The sequence below is a fragment of the Anabrus simplex genome, chromosome 3, assembly GCF_040414725.1.
Source record: "Anabrus simplex isolate iqAnaSimp1 chromosome 3, ASM4041472v1, whole genome shotgun sequence".
Lineage (NCBI taxonomy): Eukaryota > Metazoa > Arthropoda > Insecta > Orthoptera > Tettigoniidae > Anabrus > Anabrus simplex.
Window position 1 is genome coordinate 290,747,461 of NC_090267.1, and position 22,700 is coordinate 290,770,160.

At 41.5% G+C, this 22,700-nt stretch overlaps 1 protein-coding gene across 1 annotated transcript; it reads right to left on the reverse strand.

Moving 5' to 3' along the window:
- Window positions 1-9,401: 9,401 nt before the first annotated feature.
- Window positions 9,402-17,833, reverse strand: LOC136866780 (uncharacterized). Its single transcript, XM_068227056.1, has 2 exons — window positions 17,737-17,833; window positions 9,402-11,378 (listed from the first exon to the last, which is right to left on the reverse strand). Exons 1-2 carry the CDS (start codon window positions 17,785-17,787, stop codon window positions 10,710-10,712), a joined length of 720 nt encoding a protein of 239 aa, XP_068083157.1. The 5' UTR covers window positions 17,788-17,833; the 3' UTR covers window positions 9,402-10,709.
- Between the last annotated feature and the right edge of the window lie 4,867 nt (window positions 17,834-22,700).

Here is a 22,700-nt window from a genome sequence, read left to right on the forward strand (position 1 = left end):
TCTGAAGAAGTTGACTCTCTCAATCTGCATCTCAGAAAGATCGGAAGCAAGAATCCATAGGGAAAAGATCGTATTGAAAGGAAATATTAGAGAGATATTGGCATATTATAAACAGATAATATTGTAAAACAAGATATCTTGTTATTGAATGAAAAAGGCAAGTGTATCATTTGAACTGTAAAAATTGTATTAAGGTGTATAACATTGTTCTAATTGATATCTCTGAGTTTCAGGTAATATGGAACCGTCAGTATTTGATTATTCAGATGAAATGAGAGCACGAATCAACATGAACAACTAAAATAGAGGGACCTCAAAGGATCTGACCAGAAATGTGAAGGACAATACTTGATAATGTTATTGAGTGAGAGCTGAACTCGGAAGGTGACACCGTCGTGGAGCAACAACCCAGGATGAGTACTTGAATATCTTATATATTCCGCCACGTAATTGCTTATTGTAGTTGTAGAGTAGTATTTATTTTAATGTCGATTTGACATGTATAATTTTAACTTGAAAGCGACCGTTATTTGTTGGACATTGCGTTGTAATACTTATGATCGTTACGTCTAATGTGGTGAGCCAGACTACGTTATGATAATATGCGATGGTTGTGAAAGATTTCTTTAATGTTTGTTAGCAAGGTTTTACGGAAAGATTTTTCGACATGGATGTTATTGGTATCGTAATGGTGTTATGGTATTGAACGTTAATTTAACTTGTAGCTCAGAATACCTCGGAGGAGCTCGGTATTTTGCGACGTGCGATTCTGTGATCTTCAAAATGTTATGCGCTTGTGTGGAAATACAGTGTTTTGATAATAGAAGTGTGATACTATTGTGGTGATATGGAGTTAATGCGGCAACGTATTTAGTAATTTTACGTAATTGCCTGAATAGATTGTTCTTTAGTATTGTGAATTCGCTGTGCATGACGAGTTGTGCGATGTAATAAGGTGTTAATTACGGTAGGATCTTTGAAAGTATTTACGTGGATAGAGAGATGTGATGATTATAGACGCGTCATTAGGATTGCGAATTTTATAATGATGTTATGTGAAGGTCCTGATGATAGTATTGATGGTAGAAATATGTTGGTCATGCGTGAATTTTGATGTTGTCGTGATGAATAATTTATTTAGGTACGAGGCCGTATTTTAGAATAATGTTATAGGATGTTGCACTCACGAACACTAGTAGTTGGTCGTCATATTTATCCTATTTAAATACAAGATTGACCAGAGCGCACGATATTAAAGGGATGTCTAGGATCTTCGCAAGATAATCGGTAACGTAAATATATTGAGGTCATGTCGTAAAGGAAATATGATCTTCTATGGTAAGTAAATCATTTCTTTGCTAGTTGGACTTTGTAGATCATTTGAGTTGACGCCTAGTGCTAATGTAGTATTCCAGGTCAAACGTCGCAGTGGTATCCGGAGGCGCAGAATCAACGTAGTTAGACAAGGGTATTGTAGACGTTGCAATGTCTTTTGATGTCTTTTATCTAGGTGCAGTCACCGATGAATGTACGGGAGGATCGAGTCTGTCTTTTAAATGCATGATTTTGATGGATGTCATATTATGTTACGATCCTGTGTCTTTCAAACATTTCTATTGCATTTATGGTGATTTTATGAAGTTAGAATAACGGTATTTTTCAAGTTGCTAGATAGACAGATACCGACATACAATGCGGTGATTTTTAAAAAGAGAAATGACGGAATATTGTGAGATATTTGGGTAAAAAATAGCATTCTGAAGTGGATGATTCTATAATTCCCAGTGATTTATTTTTAGGAAAATGCAAGGTTGATAACTAATCTTTCACTGTAAGCCTTCAGCAGGGGGACACTTTGTCTCTTTCTTTTGTTTTTCGATTGACGATGTTATAACTTATTTGTAACAAGAGCTTGAAGTTAGGTGTTTATTTTCTATTTAACATAATATTTTCCTTCCTATATCCGTTTGAGTTGCCATTAATTTGCTCTTAATGTAATTGATACTTCTGAAGTTATTTAAAAATCATTAAACGAAAAATCCTTCCATAAATAAAACATTTTACGGAGTTCTCATTTAAAGTAGCGTAGGAACACTAGATTAGTTATTTAATTTAAGATATGATTAAATGATGGTCAATGTATCTTAACGAATATGCCAATATTCTCGATCTCTTAATACTCTATTGCGGAATATTCACGTAATTTAGGCAGAAATGATGATTACATTCTACGTTAAAAGCCACGATGATAACAGTCCACTTAATTAACCTGTGACCCAACTCGTCGGACTTGCACGTCCCTTGAGTGGAGCCTTCATGGATCTCCGACTGCATTGCTTCGCCGCGGCTTAACCCAACCTTGAGATACTGAATTAAAATTTACAACATGGTCACAGGGACTGCTGTCAGGGCACAATATACAGTATATATAGATTAATTCGCAGCCTTAAGTTTTTACAGTCGTAAGACGAACATGCAGTACTGTCTTCGGCAGCGTGTTTTTATTGAGAAAAAGTACCGGAAGTCAGATTCCTTGATTGAATCACAACCGGAATTTCGAACAGAATTCGGTGTACGCGATGTTCCAACCAAGCCAACAATTTTATCGTTGGAAGGAAGCTGGAGACAACCGTCTGGCTGCTCATAGAGACCTGGAATGAGTCAAGATTTTGTTTATTATATTCAAGGACACTAACTGAACTCCCCAAAGAAATAATTTCATCGATTGAGCCAGGTGACAGGCTACTTATATGGCACATGTCAGAGAGCTGCAAAGGAGCATACAGAGTGCATGCAGTGCGGAAACTGAACTTAAAAAACCAGACGCGGAAACAATAGTTCTGACGAAATTTTCCACAATTCCACACATTTGATATTATTGGCTCTAAAGTTGCAAGTAATTAAAATTGTAAAATCTAAATGGATCGTTCTGTATAATAGAAATTGCACTTGCCACTCTAAACTCTCTGACATTTCCGTCGGTAATCGAACCCAACGTTCAACCATTTTAACAGAGTTGGCATCCCTTCGAATGGGCAATTGATGCCAAATTGTACCCATCCTAAAATTAACAGTGAAAGAAACTGAAAACAAGCAAGGTCAATCTGAGTTGCTTTTAATCTTGAGGCAACAGGGTCAACAATTTTCTATACAATCCATCGTATTGGGAAGAAATATCCAGTTTGTAATAAATATCTCCTGCTTCTAATTCACAATGAAGCCACCTTAGTTAGAAGTTGTGCTACCAGAACTATCAACATTCAAATATCAATAAATCTGTAGATGTTCGAGTACCGCAGACACAACGACCACCTGGTGTTGACTGGTGGAGGAACGGGAAGCAAGTGGCCACCCTGTCTCAAGAGAAATAAGTAATCAAGCAAAAAGCAAACATGTAATGTAACATAACTATCGATATCGTTATCAGAGACACGGGACTTAAGATTTTGCGTGGAATTCTAACCATACGGAAGTGACTTTCCAGTTAGTCGATGCTCAAGGAAACTGTGACTGAGAAAAGTCTCCTCTGGGCTCCAGAACAATCCTTCACCGCCAGTAATGGGTAAATTCAGTAACCTGAATTTCTAACAACCTCCTGCTACTTTCCCGTTATACAAGAAAATTCACATGTTTGGTCATTTTTTGGACTAGGCGTATCATCGACGGGAGAATTAGTTATCCATGCGTACAATATCCATACACAGAGTATTACTGTTTACTTGTTATTCTTTTTGCTCCCTTACTTCTCTCATTAGGCTTCTTCACTGGATTTCCCCTCCTTGTTTCCATATGTCTGAGTAGATATTATCTGCGCTTCATTACGGTACACCGATCTTTCTTCTATAACAATAATATAGACTACATATATTATCATTATAGACTGTTATGCCTTTCAGCATTCAGTCTGTAAGCCTCTGTGAATTTACTAAATGTCGCCACAATCCTCGATTTGCAACTAATGCTGTGGCCTCATTTAGTTCTATACCTCTTATATTTAAATCGTTAGAAACTGAGTCTAACCATCGTCGTCTTGGTCTACCTCTACTTCTCTTACCCTCCATAACAGAGTCCATTATTCTCCTAGGTAACCTATCCTCCTTCATTCACCTCACATGACCCCACCACCGAAGCCGGTTTATGCGTACAGCTTCATCCATCGAGTTCATTCCTAAATTAGCCTTTATCTACTCATTCCGAGTACCCTCCTGCCATTGTTCCCACCTGTTTCTACCAGCAATCATTCTTGCTACTTTCATGTCTGTTACTTCTAACTTATGAATAAGATATCCTGAGTCCACCCAGCTTTCGCTCCCGTGAAGCAAAGTTGGTCTGAAAACAGATCGATGTAAAGATAGTTTCGTCCGGGAGCTGACTTCCTTCTCACAGAATACTGTTGATCGCAACTGCGAGCTCACTGAATTAGCTTTACGATACCTTGATTCAATCTCACTTACTATATTACCATCCTGGGAGAACACACAACCTAGCCGAGGGTTGGGCGGCCGTAACCAAACCTGACAAACTAAGGGAGAACCAATGGCTATGGGCAGAGGAGTTCACCCTTAGGAGGCTTGTTGAAGCCTGTGTATAGGAAATCACACATAAATTCAACAGGAAGCTGCTGCCTTGCAGATGTGGCAGGGGACTGCTAAAGGCTAAAGGAGATAACCCTGACAGAAAATATTCTCTAACGTTAGGCCCAGCAAGTCAGTGGAGAGTAATTGCAATCGCTTTCAAGACAAATACGAGCCTCGGATCGAAGTACTCAAGACAACGACAACAGCTAGGTGCGAATGACAGCTTACAGCCTGAAGATTCACAAGCCACGAAACCCAAATCAAGACCCAGTTGCCGAATTGGAGCCCTGAATATTCTAACACTGACAGATAAAAGTGAAGAAATAGTTGATATGGTGGAAAGGAGGAAAATTCTTATCATGGGGATGAGTGAAACTAAATGGAAGGCAACAGGAATAAGACACCTCCGTCTAGATTATAAATTATACTGGTCTGTAAATAACTTGGAGACAAGAAATGGAATTGGCTTTATACTTCATAAATATATTGCTGTTTCTAGCCAGACTGAATTTGTCAGTGATAGAATAATTAAAGTGTGAGTAAATTGGAATGGAGAAAAATATAATATAATACAGGTCTATGATCCTCAATCAGGATGTTCAAATGAAGAAAAAGAAGTCTTCCTGCCTAACTTGGAAGAACGTATGGATTGTGAAAATTTGGTAGTAATGGGAGATTTTAATGCTCAGGTTGGATCAGGCAGACTGGGCTATGAATCCTCCCTGGGTCCTCATGGAATGGGTAATAGGACATCAGGGGGTGAACATCTTCTAGATCTTTTTATTAGGAACAATATGGTTGCAAGTAACACTTGGTTCAAGAAAAGGGACACGCATAAGACAAGATATAGTTGGGACGATCAGTATGGAACTGTGATTTATATACTCACCGAACAAGAAGTTTGGAAGTTTGTAAATGATGTCAAAGTAATTCCTAGTGAAATTTTGGATGGCGACCACAGACTGTTGGTTGCAGATATCACAAAGATAAAACTTCCTAAAGTCTACAACAAAAGAACACCAAAAATAAAAACCTGGAGACCTTCTGAACAAAGGGTGAAGGAAATGTTTCGAGAAAATGTTCGGAAGATGTTACCAAAAGAAGATCTGAGAGGAATGAGATAACCTGAGAAGAGTATTGGTGAAGACATCTGAGGGAGTATGTGGAAGGCAGAGCCAAATAAGAAAATCCAAAGAAAAAACATGGTGGAATGAGGATGTAAAAACTGTTGCGAAGGCTAGAAATGGAGCAAGAAGAGCTTTGTACCGTGCCAGAGTGAGAGGAAATCCAAGTGAAATCGAGGATAAACTATCATTTTACAGAGAAAAAAAGATTGCAGGTCAAAAGAATAGTTGACATTAAGAAACGGAAATGCAAAGAAGATCTTGCCAATAGAATAGGGCAAGAGAAACACAAGAAGTTCCTGTATAGCGTTGTTAAAAACAAAAGAAATGATAACCCAGTAGAGATTCCAAACGGAGAGGTAACTGGAAATGAAAATGAAATATTACAGGAGTTCAGTAGATATTTAAATAATTTACTAAACTGTAATACAACTAACGACATACAAGATGACCCTCCAAACCCTATAACTGGGAGTGGAGACAGCAATATGTAAAATGAAAAACAACAAATCTGCAGGATTGTATGAGTTCAGTGTTGACACGATCAAAGCACTTGGAGAACCTGGAACACAATGGCTGTACAGAGTACTAAATACAATTTGGGAAGAAAATGAAATCGCCAGTGACTGGAGGCAAGAACAACATCGATTTAGAGCGAACAGATCAACGCTAGACCTTATTTTATTTCGACAAGAATGCTCTTTGATAAATACTGGGATAAGAATAGAATGGTTATAGGTGTATTCTTGGATATTGAGAAGGCATATGATCATATACCACGCAAGCACAAATGGGAATGTCCGGGACGTAAAGAAGTGCCAGATGAGATTGTAGCTCGAGTAAAACAACTACACTGACTGACAGAGCAAATGCAACACCAAGAAGGAGTAGTCAGAACTTTATGCCAATTGCAGGGTAGACTGACGTCACTGAGGTATGCTCATGATGTGAAATGCGCCGCTGTGCTGCGCACGAAGCGAACGATAAATGGGACACGGCGTTGGCGAATGGCCCACTTCGTACCGTGATTTCTCAGCCGACAGTCATTGTAGAACGTGTTGTCGTGTGCCACAGGACACGTGTATAGCTAAGAATGCCAGGCCGCCGTCAACGGAAGCATTTCCAGCAGACAGACGACTTTACGAGGGGTATGGTGATCGGGCTGAGAAGGGCAGGTTGGTCGCTTCGTCAAATCGCAGCCGATACCCATAAGGATGTGTCCACGGTGCAGCGCCTGTGGCGAAGATGGTTGGCGCAGGGACATGTGGCACGTGCGAGGGATCCAGGCGCAGCCCGAGTGACGTCAGCGCGCGAGGATCGGCGCATCCGCCGCCAAGCGGTGGCAGCCCCGCACGCCACGTCAACCGCCATTCTTCAGCATGTGCAAGACACCCTGGCTGTTCCAATATCGACCAGAACAATTTCCCGTCGATTGGTTGAAGGATGCCTGCACTCCCGGCGTCCGCTCAGAAGACTACCATTGACTCCACAGCATAGACGTGCACGCCTGGCATGGTGCCGGGCTAGAGCGACTTGGACGAGGGAATGGCAGAACGTCGTGTTCTCCGATGAGTCACGCTTCTGTTCTGTCAGTGATAGTCACCGCAGACGAGTGTGGCGTCGGCGTGGAGAAAGGTCAAATCCGGCAGTAACTGGGGAGCGCCCTACCGCTAGACAACGCGGCATCATGGTTTGGGGCGCTATTGCGTATGATTCCACGTCACCTCTAGTGCGTATTCAAGGCACGTTAAATGCCCACCGCTACGTGCAGCATGTGCTGCGGCCGGTGGCACTCCCGTACCTTCAGGGGCTGCCCAATGCTCTGTTTCAGTAGGATAATGCCCGCCCACACACTGCTCGCATCTCCCAACAGGCTCTACGAGGTGTACAGATGCTTCCGTGGCCAGCGTACTCTCCGGATCTCTCACCAATCGAACACGTGTGGGATCTCATTGGACGCCGTTTGCAAACTCTGCCCCAGCCTCGTACGGACGACCAACTGTGGCAAATGGTTGACAGAGAATGGAGAACCATCCCTCAGGACACCATCCGCACTCTTATTGACTCTGTACCTCGACGTGTTTCTGCGTGCATCGCCGCTCGCGGTGGTCCTACATCCTACTGAGTCGATGCCGTGCGCATTGTGTAACCTGCATATCGGTTTGAAATAAACATCAATTATTCGTCCGTGCCGTCTCTGTTTTTCCCCCAACTTTCATCCCTTTCGAACCACTCCTTCTTGGTGTTGCATTTGCTCTGTCAGTCAGTGTATATCGAGAGACAAAGAGCTGTGTGCAAATTCAAGGAGGCAGGTCAAACTGTTTTGAAACCAAGAGCGGAGTCCAACAAGGAAGTTGTCTATCACCACTTCTCTTCATTACTTAATGGATGAGGTTATAAAAGCAGTGAAAATGAAGGATCAGACAAGATAATGATGATGTTATGTTATGGAGTGAGACAGAAGCGGAAGCAGAACTAGATCTTTGGCAAGAAAAATTTAAAAGGATGGGAATGATCATGAGCCGAACTAAAACCGTCGGCTTAGTGATGATTCAAAATCCTGAAGCAGTCCACCTGCGAGTGCAAAATGAAGAAGTACACATTATCCAATAACTTCAAATACTTAGGGAGCTTCGTTTCTTCTGACAAAATCATAAACCAAGAAATACAGTAGGCAATAGAATAAAAGCTACATCAAAATTCTACCATTCCGTACGTCATTTACTTTGGGATGACTCATTTCCGGAAGCTTGCAAGGTCACGTTGTACAAAAAAATATCTTGTACCAATTCTAACATACGGACTGGAAGCAGAAACATTCACTAGATCTGCACTAAGTCACCTACAGGCCACTGTAATGAAGTTACTTCGGCCAGGTCTCCAAAAGACAAGTAGAGAAAAAATAAGGAATGAAAGTAGTCAGCAACAACTTGGATTGGACAGGAGCCTGCCGGAAATCTTAGAATTAAGCAGATTGCGATTGTATGGACATATGAGAAAGATGGCTCCAATTACGACCCCAAAAGCATACTATGAAAGGAATGTTTTTGGTGAGAGGCCCAGAGGGAGGCCTTGTGATAGTTGGGAAAAGCAAATTTTCAAAGACCTTGCCAAACGTGATGTAAATTGGTTGGAAAAGGTAGAACATCAGCTGTGGATGGACAGGACGAACTGGAAGAGGTTCGTAAATATTCGCACCAGGCTGGCTGGAGCGGAAAATCGATGATGATGATGGTGGTGGTGGTGGTGGTGAGTGGTCTTCGCTTAGATCGTATCCAGAACGCATTGCAGTAAAAGTTACGTAAATAAATCTGTGGCTGCAGAAATGAAGCGTGGATTATGGTCTACTAAAGCTTCTCATTTATTATGGTAAGGACCGAAACCTCCCATCTCCTTATGGCGCATACCATTAGATTTTACTTCTCAACAGCCATTTTATATCTGGTCATCCATTGTTGTTTAGTTTCGGTTGTAGTTTCTGCCACCGCCTTTATAAAATACGTTATCTCGAAAGAGTTTTACGTAATTTATATTTTATGTTGCTTAAGTGTGGCCAGTATCCAGTATTCGGGAGATAGTGGGTTTGAATTCCACTATCGGCAGCCCTGAAGATGGTTTCCCGTGTTTTTCCATTTTCACACCAAGCAAATGCTTTGTGCAAACCTTAATTAAGGCCACGGACGCTTCCTTCCCACTCCTAGCTCTTTCCTGTCCCATCGTTCCATAAGACCTACCTGCGACGGTGCGTTGTAAAGCAACTTGCAAAAAAATCAATACAAATAGTATCTATTGGACAATACAGGAACATGCAGTATAGAATGGCGAAAATAATTCACTTTTTACATTACCACCTTGATTTTTTCCCAGAAAGCTTGTATGTCAGTATCAAAGAACGGGGTGAAAGATTTCGCTGGGACATTCGTACAGTGGAGGATACTAGAACCCTTCAATAATGGGATTAGTTTTTACTTGACAAGACTGATGAGACACTATGCAAGAGAAAGCAGCATTATTCCACTTTTCCGTACCAAATAAAACATTAAAGTTCGCAAATACACTGTAATTGACAGAGCTTTCGTTTGCCTCACATTCACATATAGACAAGTATTAGTTTACTTTGAGTGCAATTAATTAATTTCTAGTCAAAGTAGTCATTATCTGAATATATTTTATTTAAGATCATTTATATTAATTTATGTATCTAGAACATTTGATGTGATAAATATGATCTTTTCTTTTCATAATTTATCAACCCCCCAAAATCAGACAAATCAACTCATTTGGAAACCAGATTCATGAATGAGTTTCAGTTTGTTGGCTAGTGTTTTTGTACGCGAGATGAACATACGACTAAATAAACCCCAAGAATTAGTGGCAGGTCCTGAATAGCTTCCTTTTTATTAACTCTAAAATCTGTTGCTTCCTATTGTTGTTTTTGTTTCCTTGATGGGACTCAGAATACTGTAATCAAGTGTCTCATAACTTAGTACGTGCGAAGACACAGCGTTATTTTATGTTATCCGTACCGAACTCCGAACAAGTTCAGAATAGGGCTGGGTAGAAAGCTGTTGATCAGGTGCTCGGAAGACCTCTTTTTTCTTAGCTTTCGTCGCGTTGCTCATTTTAACCTGCCCTTTCACTGGAGTGGAAATCAAACCAGTGCCTAGCAACTCTCAAGTTATCAATCAATCAATCAATCAATCAATCAATCAATCAATCAATCAATCAGTCAATCAATCAATCAATCAATCAATCAATCAATCAATCAATCAATCACTACTGATCTGCATTTAGGGCAGTCGCCCAGGTGGCAGATTCCCTATCTGTTGTTTTCCTAGCCTTTTCTTAAATGATTGCAAAGAAATTGGAAATTTATTGAACATCTCCCTTGGTAAGTTATTCTTATCCCTAACTCCCCTTCCTATAAACGAATATTTGCCCCAATTTGTCCTCTTGAATTCCAACTTTATCTTCATATTGTGATCTTTCCTACTTTAAAAGACACCACTCAATACGTGTAACATACTAGTGGTGAGAAATGATGTATACAATAATCTACTGTTGTTAAGTATTCATTATGTTCATGACTTACGAATTTTGCCAGCGTATGGAGCAGCTCTTTGTTCATTTTACGAATTTGCATTACTTCTTGTGCCAGGCATTTCGCAATCTTATTCGCTTCCGCAAGTGAGTGCTCGACGTTTTCTGGGACACAACTCACAACTCCGCTCTCCATAACGTCAAGCTGGGATTCTGTGACATTCACTATCATCTCGAAATCCAGTTTGATCACTTCTCCAGCCCGCTCGGCATTACTAATACACGTGCCGATGCTGTCCACAGCGTCGTCCACGACCTTCTTCGCTTCTTCGTCCTTACCCTGGGCGCATGCGGTCGCATTCAAACCCGCATCCTGTAACAATTTCTCAATCTGAGCCACAATATTATCCCCCAAGCCTTTGATGACCTGTTCAGCCTCCTCAACACTAGTGTGCAGCCCGCTGTTGATACCTTCCACAGCCTTCTCAAGGGTCGCTACACTTGTCTCCATGCTTTTCTTGGTCTCCGCTACAACGTCATCGAGGACATCATGAGCCTTCTTCAGAGCATCGTCAATGATGTCATCAATCACATCTCTGGTTGTACCATGTTTTGGTGCACTCCTGGCATTAAGTCCCTGTAACGAATAAGAAAGCCCTGCTTAAATTATATTGCTTATTAAAACCTCCAATGATGATATTTTATATTGCTTAAATTGTAATACTAATAGTAATATAATTAGTTTTATGACCTATTTAAATTTACGGTTGTGGTATCGCCGAAGCGCCGGAATTTTGTCTCATAAGAGTTATCTTACATGAGCACTTTCAGGTACCATCGGACTGAGGCGGACTCTACCGGCTAAGCCACTCAACCCGAAGTTCGGTTCGATCAGCAACTGTTACGTTTTCCTCGTATTCATTCCCCACCCTGAAGGGGTGGGGCGGGCCACCTAAAGGGTAACGCCCTCTCTCTGGCCAGGAGATTAGACGGGGTTGGGAAGAATTGAGAGAAGAGGGAGATGGGTAATAGCAGTTTGAATAAGTAAAGGAGATGAGTATAAGGACGTATAGGGTATCCAGCGCTTTATTGATAGATTTACAAATACAAAGACATGTATAACAGAGATAAAATAAGGGAAGATTTAATCAAAGTTGCAAGGGAAAAGAAGTGCAAGGATGTGATAGAAGGAGGGGAAATTAACAAGAGAAGTGAGTAAGAGGCTGAGGAGGTGAGAGGTAGGCGATGATGGCGAAAAGTTGCGTGGTGGTTGTGGATAAGGTAGGATATGTGGACTAGGTGGATGAGGAGGAGGGGTAGGTCGGGGACGGCGACGAGGTGTGGCAGGACGGGTTAAAGGTTGAGGAGGAGAACGAGACTGTTCAACCCGGTGGTGGCGGCCGTTGAGCTGTATACCATGGTGGATAAGTCGCTGAGCGTCGTCGAGTGTAGGAAGGTGGAGTCTCATTAAATACGTGGGTCCATCTGCGTTGAGGATCCGGAACGCTCGGCGCACTGGTAATCCAGCTTGACGGAGTACATGGACGATGTCTTCAGATGATATGCTAGGGTCCACACCGCAAAAGACTCAACTGTAGGTTGTAGGGCTGTCGGATGGCGGCGGTGATGACGGTGGACGGGCCGTATCTGCAGGCGCTTTGGTGGCAGTTCCCTCGGCAGGTGGCTGAAGTAAGGTGCACGCGGGACGAAGTTGGTCAGTGGTGGGAGAGATGGGCAGAGGAGACGTCATAAGGGGGAAAGGATGGGACATAACTGAAGTAGTTATAGGAATGTTGGAGGAGGTATGAGCAGAAGTGGTGGTGGTTGCGGTGGTGGTGGTGGAGCTAGACGACGAAGGATGGAGCAGTGTTGTAGGTGGAGGTGGCGCGGTTGCAACAGACAAATCGGCTGTGACGGGCGTATCAGGTGTTTCGAGGAGTAGTTGAGCCATTATGTTCGGAGGAGTAGCTTCGACTCGATGGAGGCGGCGGTGAATGCGTGCTCCATTACTTAGAAGGTTGAAGTAGTCGTCGGGAGAAAGAACAAACAGGAGTACATCAGGCGATGGGTCTGGTCCGGCGTAGAGTCTGGAGGTGGTATGGATGCCTGTTGAGCGGAGTTCCGTGTAGATGTCGTCATTGGAGAGAGTAGGATTGACATCACGGACGATAAGGGTGTACGTTGGGGAGGCCGACTTCCGACTTGGTGGCAGCCTATATGCTTGATTGCCGTCGGAAGGGTGCAATAGGTATAGTTGTGGTGTCACCCGAACAACAAAAAAAATGAAGAGACGTTGTTGGGGGAAGTGTCAGCAACAGCCGCACCATCAACTATCATAGACAACCTAGGCATTACTGAACAAGTGTTGTAGGGAAATGAGGAGTGAATTAGGCTCAGTTGCTTTCGCGTCTGTCCAAAATTTGCTATTATAAGCCAACTCCAACGTATCCACCAACAAACCTTACCAGTGGCACTTTCATGATCGGGAATGGTGGCATAAGGAATGACATTACTCATGCCTAAGTCATTTCCGTATTGTCAAAGCCAAGGATGAGCCTCATACAGGTCAATGAAAGTAACAAACTTGATCTAGTCCAAATGGAAAATTCTAAGTTCCCATGGAGGGAATTAGATATTTTTGACATACTCTATTGGTGAAAAATATCTAATTCCCTCCATGGGAACTTAGAAGTTTCCATTCGGAATTGCTAGGCGGGCAATAATTCCATTGTGGAGGTTTATCTCCCGTATGCAGTTATCAGACTGTGCCTCGTATATAGGGTTTCTGGTAAGTTCACCTGCATACACCCCAGCGTCAGTGGGTAGGGTCTGACACATCCCACTGTGATGAGTCTAGTGTCAGACCGAAGACAAAACGCTGGTTAATAGAGCAAATGCCTGAAAAGCCTTACATCTGACCTATTTTTGATCTAGTCCATACAATACCTGAAGACACAATGTACTGTAAATACTGTGCTTTACCAGAAACGAATTTGGGTATAAAATATTGTTTCTATTCTAGACATGGTGAATTATTGACCTCACAAAAGTGTAATTGTGTGTACAAATTGTATACTGGTCTCACTACAGTGTTCATTATAATTTATTGATTTATGATAATTGACTGCAAATTGTCCGAGAAATGGTCCAGGTGTAATTGCATGTGTTAAATAACACGAGGAATGTACTGCATGATGGTATAGTTTGAAAATGTCTATAAAAACATGTACTATTATTCCACGCTATCATGCTTCTAATTAAGAGTTCAGCCTGCAAGTCTACATTAGTGGAATCCATATCTCCATGATTGTCTGGTTCATAAGGTGTTTTAATTACCCTGCAAAGTCAACGGTGTATTCCCTTTCTTATACCTAACTAGTCTTAATTTATTAGTTCACTATGATCATAGCCTTTGCTATTACTATAAAAATGCTATTATTATTATTATTATTATTATTATTATTATTATTATTATTATTATTATTATTATTATTATTACTTGAAGCTAGTGGTGTGAATTATCCGGCTGAGTGGCTGAGTGGTCAGCGTAATGGGCTTCGGGTCATAGACATCCGGGTTCGATGCCGGGATAGTGATTTCCACCACTTTCTAGCTCGGAGACAGGATGTACAGTACGTGTTTGTCTTAATAACATTTTAATTCATACACAACATATCACAGCCATCACAGAGACACGAAATAATTATTACACCCTTCTATATAGGGCTTGTGCCAGGAAGGGCATTCGCTCATAAAACTAGGCTTAACTCCCATTAGTGCCGACCCCAAATAAAAGGGAAAAAGACCATAAATGAGATAGTACTGTGAATTTATGTGATTCTACGCCTCGTTTTGAAATCAATGAAAAGGAAACTAGGTCTAAACAATTGTCTCTTAGGTCTATTCTGCTTTTCTGACAGTTCATTTATGATTCCATTCAATTAACCAATCCTCCTTCATTGGCCTCACTTGATCCCTCCCCTGAAGCTAGATCCTACCCACTCATTCTTTATTTCTTCGTTGCGAATGTCCCCCAGCAATTGTAACGAACATTAATCAGTAATCCTTCTGGTTACTTTCATGTTAATTACCGCTATCTTATGGTAACTGATATCCCTACCAAGCCAGTCTACGCATCGCTACAGCAAAGGCAGCCTAAAAAGAGAAAATGTAAGAATAATTTCACCTTCTTACAAAATACCGGTAGTCGTAAATACGAATTCTCTGCATTAGCCTTGCTCCATCCTAATTTTCTGTGACTATTCTCCCATCCTTGAATAATATATATGCTACGAGCTTACAAAAGTTCTCTTTTATTCCTTCCCTTTCTCATATTCAGTCTTCTTAGGTTCGTCCCTAGTTGATACGACTTTTGTCTTGGAGACGTTAGCTTTTATATCATAAAAAATTATTGCTTTTTCCCGTTTTGGGGATATTTGACAGTAATTTTTCGATACCGTCTATTATTACAAGGATTTCTTCACCTTTATGAGGTTGGGTATACCGGAACAGTACGCTGTTCCGAAACATTAGGAGCTTGAGGTGGAGTGTTTCGGTACAGTGTGCCAGGACACGGTACACGGAACTGTAATTGCGCGGAAGAGAGAACTTCGTGAAGCAACATGGCATGCACCACGTCAGCAGGAAAGTGCCTGTACCGGACGTGCTGTGTCTAGTTACGGCCAGCTTACAGCTGCGCGGAACGTGAAGGAACAGTCGGAACACTGAAATTCGTGCCCAATAATCAAGTTGAAATGACATGGCGTATGGCTTTTAGTGCCGGGAGTGTCCGAGGACATGTTCGGCTCGCCAGGTGCAGGTCTTTTGATTTGACTCCCGCAGGCGACCTGCGCGTCATGATGAGGATGAAATGATGATGGAGACGACACATACACCCAGCCCCTTTGCCAGCGAAATTAACCAATTAAGGTTAAAATTCCCGACCCTGCCGGGAATCGAACCCGGGACCCCTGTGACCAAAGGCCAGCACGCTAACCATTTAGCCGTGGAGCCGGACATAATCAAGTTTAAAACCTGCTTTGAGTTATGAATTTGCAGTCAATATGAAATACACATATCACGGTTACAGGACAGTACAGGTGTTTACAGGTGTTTAAAAGTAACTATTCCAAGGATATTTTCACCTATTGAAATGTATCGGCCTGTTTTGTGAGTAATTAGGACCGGGATGAAGCTTCACGCCACGTGAAAAATCAGTCGGAACTCTGAAATACGCACCCAAACAAATCATGTTTAAGTTATATGTTACTTTTAAGACAAGAATATTTTCATTCATTCTGAAATACACCTATCACAATTACATCGGCAGTAGATGTGTTTAAAAATATGACAAGCAGACCTCTGGTGGGATATTCTGCAAAGTTTTCTTTTGTACGATATACAGTACTAGACTTCAATATAATAATTATAATTTATAATTTCTAGCCCAGTGCAGCCCTTGTAAGGCAGACCCTCTAATTAGGGTGGATGGCATCTGCCATGTATAGATAACTGCGTGTTCATGTGGTGGAGGATAGTGCTATGTGTGGTGTGTGAGTTGCAGGGATGTTGGGGACAACACAAACACCCAGCTCCCGGGCCACTGGAATTAACCAATGAAGGTTAAAATCCTCGACCCGGCCGGGAATCGAACCCGGTACCCTCTGAACCGAAGGCCAGTACGCTGGACACTAGACTTCAATGAAAACGCTCTTACAGAAGAGTTAAAAGAAACAGAACACATTAAGTGATTCGCAAGTACCGAAGGCCAGTGGGCCGCGCAACGGAACTCAACGGAACACAAAACACTCCAGCACGTGGTGGCACACAGTCAGCTAGTGAGCGAAGGGACAGTGCATAATGGCACTTCTGACGGGACAGCGAGTCACTGTCTCGCTCTCGCTTGAGAATGTTTCGAAACAACTGGCACTCGGTGTTTCTGAACAACGGAACATAATTGTGCATCGGTGCAGTGTGCCGAAACTGGGACATAGTGCCCAACCCTACACCATAAGTCAGGTAACTTAATATACATTTACTCAACTGAACTCCAACCCAACAACTGAATAATTATATTAATAATAAAATCGGTTATCCATTTATTCATGGGATCTAACAGTGAAACGTGTTATGGTGACATCACACTGTAGTGAGTGTTGGTGGTAGAATGAATTCTTGGTTCTCAGTAATGATAGGAGACAGGCTAGAGTGTAATATCTGAATTTGCATGGTACTGAAATGGTATTATTATTATTATTAATATTATTATTATTATTGTTGTTGTTGTTGTTGTTCGGTATTTGCCCATACATTGGTTGCATGCAGTTCTCTACATCACCCTATTTTGTGCTAGTCTTTTCAATTCTACTTCACTACTGCCTCCTACATCTCCTCTAATGATTTTTTTTAAATATTCATGCCTTAGTCTACCCCTACAGTTATTAACCCTGCCCTTCTATGCACCTTAAAAAACTAACTGAACAAAGCTTTGGTGTCTCAAGAAGCATTCAATGGTAATTTCTTCTTCGGGTCAAAATTCATTAAATATTCTACTCTGAAAAACTCGATTCACTATTCATCCGAACTACCCATCTCACCTTCAGTATTATTATGTAACACCTCATAACAGACGCTTCCATTTTCTTTCTTTCTGAGCCTTTGTTCATGTTTCGCTTCCATACAGCACCACGCGTCACAAGTACTTCTTCAAAACCCTTTGATATTATTGTTTATAATAATAATGACAAAGAGTGTAACGAGTAAATTTATATCATCTAATTAAATCGCTTTAATAATGTAATGTATTGGCTGATTGAAGAGCACTGAGTTACAACATTGCCACATTGTGCCAATAAAGATCTGTAAGATAAAATTCTTTAATTACCATTTTCGTCTCTATTGTATTATTGGCCCGATTTCACAAAGTAGTAGATTACGGACGTAATGTTTGGACCTTTCTGGACAGGGGGGACGTATCTATTAACCCAATCACTTACTTGAAAGAGGCACATTTCAACCACAACAGCAATAGTGAGCTTCCCGACCATCTTAGTTATCTAGCGCTATCTGTCCACTGACGACCAACAAACATTGGATGATATTTATATCACAATGTGTACGTAAAATGTCATGAAATCTGAACTTCAGATTATAATCTAAGATTTCAGGTCAATGAGGGCAAGGGGACGTCATTACCGGTACATGGTTCAATGTCCTCCATTTATAAACACACTAGAAATCGATAACACTCCCACCTTCATCTTGCCCTCTTGACCAATATGACGTATCCTTTTTTCTTCTCCTTCCTAGCCTTTACTCAACTTCTTGTGGTCAGCACTAACGTGGATTGAACTTACTGTAGTTTTACGACCGCATGTCTGTCCTGTCATCCATCCTACGAGGGCTGTAAGTAAAGTTAAGTAAAGTAGAGACCACATTGATACAATGCAATATTTACATTCCTTCGATGCAGTCACCCGCAAAGTCTTCCAAATTTCGGAAAGCCGTTGGGGACCGTTGGCAAGGCGTTCTCTCTTGAGGTAAGGAACGTTAAGGACGACACAAACACCCAGTCCTCAGGCGAGGGATATTAATAATTTACAATCAAAAGCCCCTGACCCGGCCGGGAATCGAACCCGGGGCCGGACACGGAGCGCTCTACTGCGCGGAGTACAGATGTCATGCCAGAAAATCGGTGGCTTCGGAGGGGTTCCTTCAATTTCAGATACAGGTCGAAGTCACAAGAACTCATGTCTAGTAATACGGCCGACCTGTGCGGTGCAAATCCGTAGTCCCATTCCGACCCACACTAAACGCCTTGACCCGTCGTGTAACCATCCTATACGGTAATGTATTCTCGCCACAGACTCCACGTAATCCTCGATAACATTCTGATGGATTTTTGCCACAGGCAAACTCGATTTTAATCCACGAACGCTGATCACCTTTTGACAACATGCTTTAGACAGGTGAAATCGGCACTCTTCACTTCAACGCCACACACCAACAACACTCCCAACTAGATGACCGTCAAATGCGCACCACACATTAACAACAGCGCCACCTGACCTCTCGCATATCCTATTTGCGCATGTCCCATCTCCGGACTACAGCCCTCGTATTTGCTACCGCATGTTTTTGTACTACTTTGCAGTGCGATGTGTTGTATGGAAATGAAGATTTGTATTAAGAGGAACACGAACAACCAGCCCCCGAGCTAGAGGAACTAACTAAACACTCCATGGCTAAACCAGGAATCGAACCCGGGGTCTACTGAATCGAAGATCAGTATGATGATTATTCAGCCAAGCAGCCAGACAATCGGGCATTTCCTTTCACATGGAGTAAAATATTGCTGTTGTTTTCCAACGAGAAATCCACCCCAGCTTCGAGATGAAAGAACAAAGTGATTGTAAATTAGTCACTGAACGGCTAGGTCACATGCGCAATGACGGTTGGTAGAATGGAAATCAACTGCCTCAGAAACAGGAAGATGGGAGTTACACGCCACAAAGTGGTCATCGCAACAGAATGATCCAGGTAAACTTTTAGTGGTGAACAGCTCCATAGAAAATGTATACCAACGACAATGTTAACAACATATTGTACCATGAGATGAAATTTCTTCGAAAAATATATATTTTTCAATCTGCTCTACGTCGCACTGACACAGATAGGTCTTATGGCGACGATGGAATAAGAAAAGGACAGGAGTGTGAAAGAAGCGTGGCCTTAATTAAGGTACTGGTTTGAAAACTGCAAACCACGAAAAACCATCTCCATGTCTACCGACAGCCGGGTTCGAACCCATAATTTCCAGAGTACAATCAAATAGTAACGTGACCTAAACCGCGTAGCCAACTCCCTCGGCGTTGTTTCTTAATCAAGTCCTTTCCTTACCAGTTCTAGTTCTTTCCTATCCCATCACCGCGGAAAATCCTCGCTGAGTTAAAGCCACGTTAAACTACTGAAGTCCAGCGTCCTTGTTCGTATTTCTCGTCATACAGATGTGTCTCCACTAAAAAACGAATTCAATATGACGTAATGTAATGTAGGATTTAATTGCTGAAAAAGGCAATGATTATGTGAGTTTCAGCTTAGTTTTCACGGATGGCTTCACGGTGCTAGTGGCATTTTCACTGTTTAGAAAATAGTGGTCTTATTGAGTATGAAACTATCGACATTTCAGCAGATACTGCGTCTAGTTTTGTCAAAGGTCCGTTGTTTAGTAAGTTGAGTAGAGAAGAACATATGTTAATCTTAAATGTGCTAGGTGCACTATCCAGTGAAACGTCGGAAGATACCAGCCCAATCGGAAAACGGCCTGCAATCCCGGTGAATGTGTTTCTCAAGAGTTGCGCAAACAGAATGCTATCAAATACAGTGCCTAGAGGTTAACTGATATAAATAAGTTACACAACTTACGAATTATAGATACAATTTGCCATGATATCGTTATCTAGAACACAACATTGAACTTGTTCCCGGGAGTCCATAGATAGAAAGGTGTCTCAGTGAAAAACACAACGGCTTCATGCCAGTCAATTTTGAAACAGTAACCAATTCAAAGTAACTGATTAAATACGGAGCGAGTTGACTGTGTGGTTTTGGTCACATAGTTGTGAGATTGCATTCGCCTGATTTTTTGAATCTTTGTCTCAGTTGATGAAAATTCAATGCAACATATACCAGTTTCCGGATATTTCACCGCAAATCAACAGAATTAAATCCTCCCATGAAGTTCGATTTGTAAAATAGGATCCCAAACAAATCGTTTCTTCCTTGCAACCATACCACTGATGATATTTGAAATGTATCACCTTCAATGTTCTCTTTTTTTCATGATATGAATGGGGAGGCATGGCTATGGCTGTCCATCAAGAAGCTAAAATTTCTGAAGTATTCCAAATTCATACGCTTCACCCTGGAAGCTATCTTCGTGAAAATTGTCCATTCATTTCAGGTGATGATTGTGCTAGTCGGCAGATGCTTCTTGGCTCTCTATAACGCTATGATCCGCATCAACCTTCATATGACCGTGACCTCAGAGAAGAAACTTACGGCTTACCTCTTCGAGACTGGGACTGTAGTTAAGAAACCACAAGTACATAAAATGCATCATTAGATTTCGGTTTTGTCTAGAAAAGTGATAAGTTCATACAGTCAGAACTTCTATTCCACAATTCACAATATTATATTTCACGCAGTTAAACAGAGGAGGCCACTTCATTACCTCTCCGCCCTGCTCTCACTTCATCTCAAAGCACACACCAAGGCTCTTGAGAAGCAGAATAATGTATTCTGTAGTTCAGTGTCTAGAGCTTCCTTAAGTAAAATCTCCGCGAATTAGTCAAGTAAGATGTTCTCAAATATTCTTGGAGGTCAGCCGTTATGGTTTTGTACTTTGTATTGAGCACTCACTGCCTTTTCCTTACACTCCCTTTTTTAGATGGTTCCTCAAAGTTTCCTCTTGTGTGTATTTGTTTTGATTTTCCTTAATGACGTTGGCTTTATCTTCTGTTGATGCGTTCACTATAGGGATCACACAGATCACAAGTGTGGATTTCCGAAAGGTACAAAAATAAATTGAACTCTTTATTAAATACCCCCTTAAAAGCCACCCTTTTACTTCCTTTGTACCTGCAGGCTTGCATTCTTCAGTATACATTTTTGAAATGTAGAGATGGCAATTGTTTGACAATAGTGGCTTTCATACAGTGGCGGCGCGTTCTATATGTTCAGTGGTTCAGTGAACACCCTAGAAATACGGTAGATAACTTTTAGCAAAATGGTTAATCAAGAGCCTATTCCTTTAATTAGCTCATTATATTCGCGCACGTAGCGATGATTTTGACACCAACACTGGTTCCTCTCCTGAACCAGCGAAGAGGTTCAATTTCAGGACTGTTGGCGCGGGGCTGTGGGACGTAAGGAAAACATAGCCCAGGAATCGCTGGCGAAATGACCAGCGATAGACACCAGCAGTTCCGAAATTACCCAAAACACTGTCAGCGCGCGGTTAAAATTTGTTGTAAGTGGTAGGTTTTAAATGTATTTTAATTTCATTATTTTACGATTCTGAGGTCATTAACCGCAATGAGCCAGAATATTTTGGTAATTACGGTTTGTATAGCATCAACAGGCGTGCGTAACCCAAGTTTGTATAATTATTTAAACTTTTCATTGGGAATACGCGTTTTAAGAAAAGTAAACAGCAAAGTACGTCAACACGCAAATAACAGTAGTCTGCCTAACACACTCTTGAAGCAGTTATTCCTACGCAAGCAACTCTTCAAAATCAGAGGAAATTGGATCAGCTTATAGTAATTGCAGCTCATATTCTCTGTCTTTCATTCTTTATTGTTTGGTAACTTCTTCGAGCTGAAGTTGTGTGCCTTCAAAGGAAAGTTCCATTGCCAATCAAGCAATTTCACATCTGTTAAAATATCAAGTAACAATAAATCTGAACATGTTATTTTCCACAGCAGTGAACCCCCAGGCGTTTCATCCACACGCCTCCACTGCTTTCATACAAAGGGTACTGCATGGTGTGCTTCTTCATTTGTTCTAAAACATAATCAGGAGTTTTGTATGCTGCAGTATGCTTCCCCAGCCTGTCTGGTTGTACCATGTCCATGTCGAAAGTATTTGCAAGCGTTATTTTCGTAAGTGTTCCTGTTACTGATAAAATATTCAGGAAGAAAACTTTGCATGTTCTTTCCTCTGACTTACACACAATACTTCTTTTATCTTTCCTGAGTCTGCAGGGAATTACTGGTTGTGTTTTCACAAAAGAAGCAATGAACTGGCGTTTTCAAACCAATGATCTGTCTGCTCTCCAAAACTCAGCATGGACAGTATTACGCACTGCTACTGTGATTCGCTCTATACATTTCATTCTGCATGCTATTTCGCAAGGGGATTTTGTGGATCCTGCCTTCATATTCTTCCCTGCACAAGT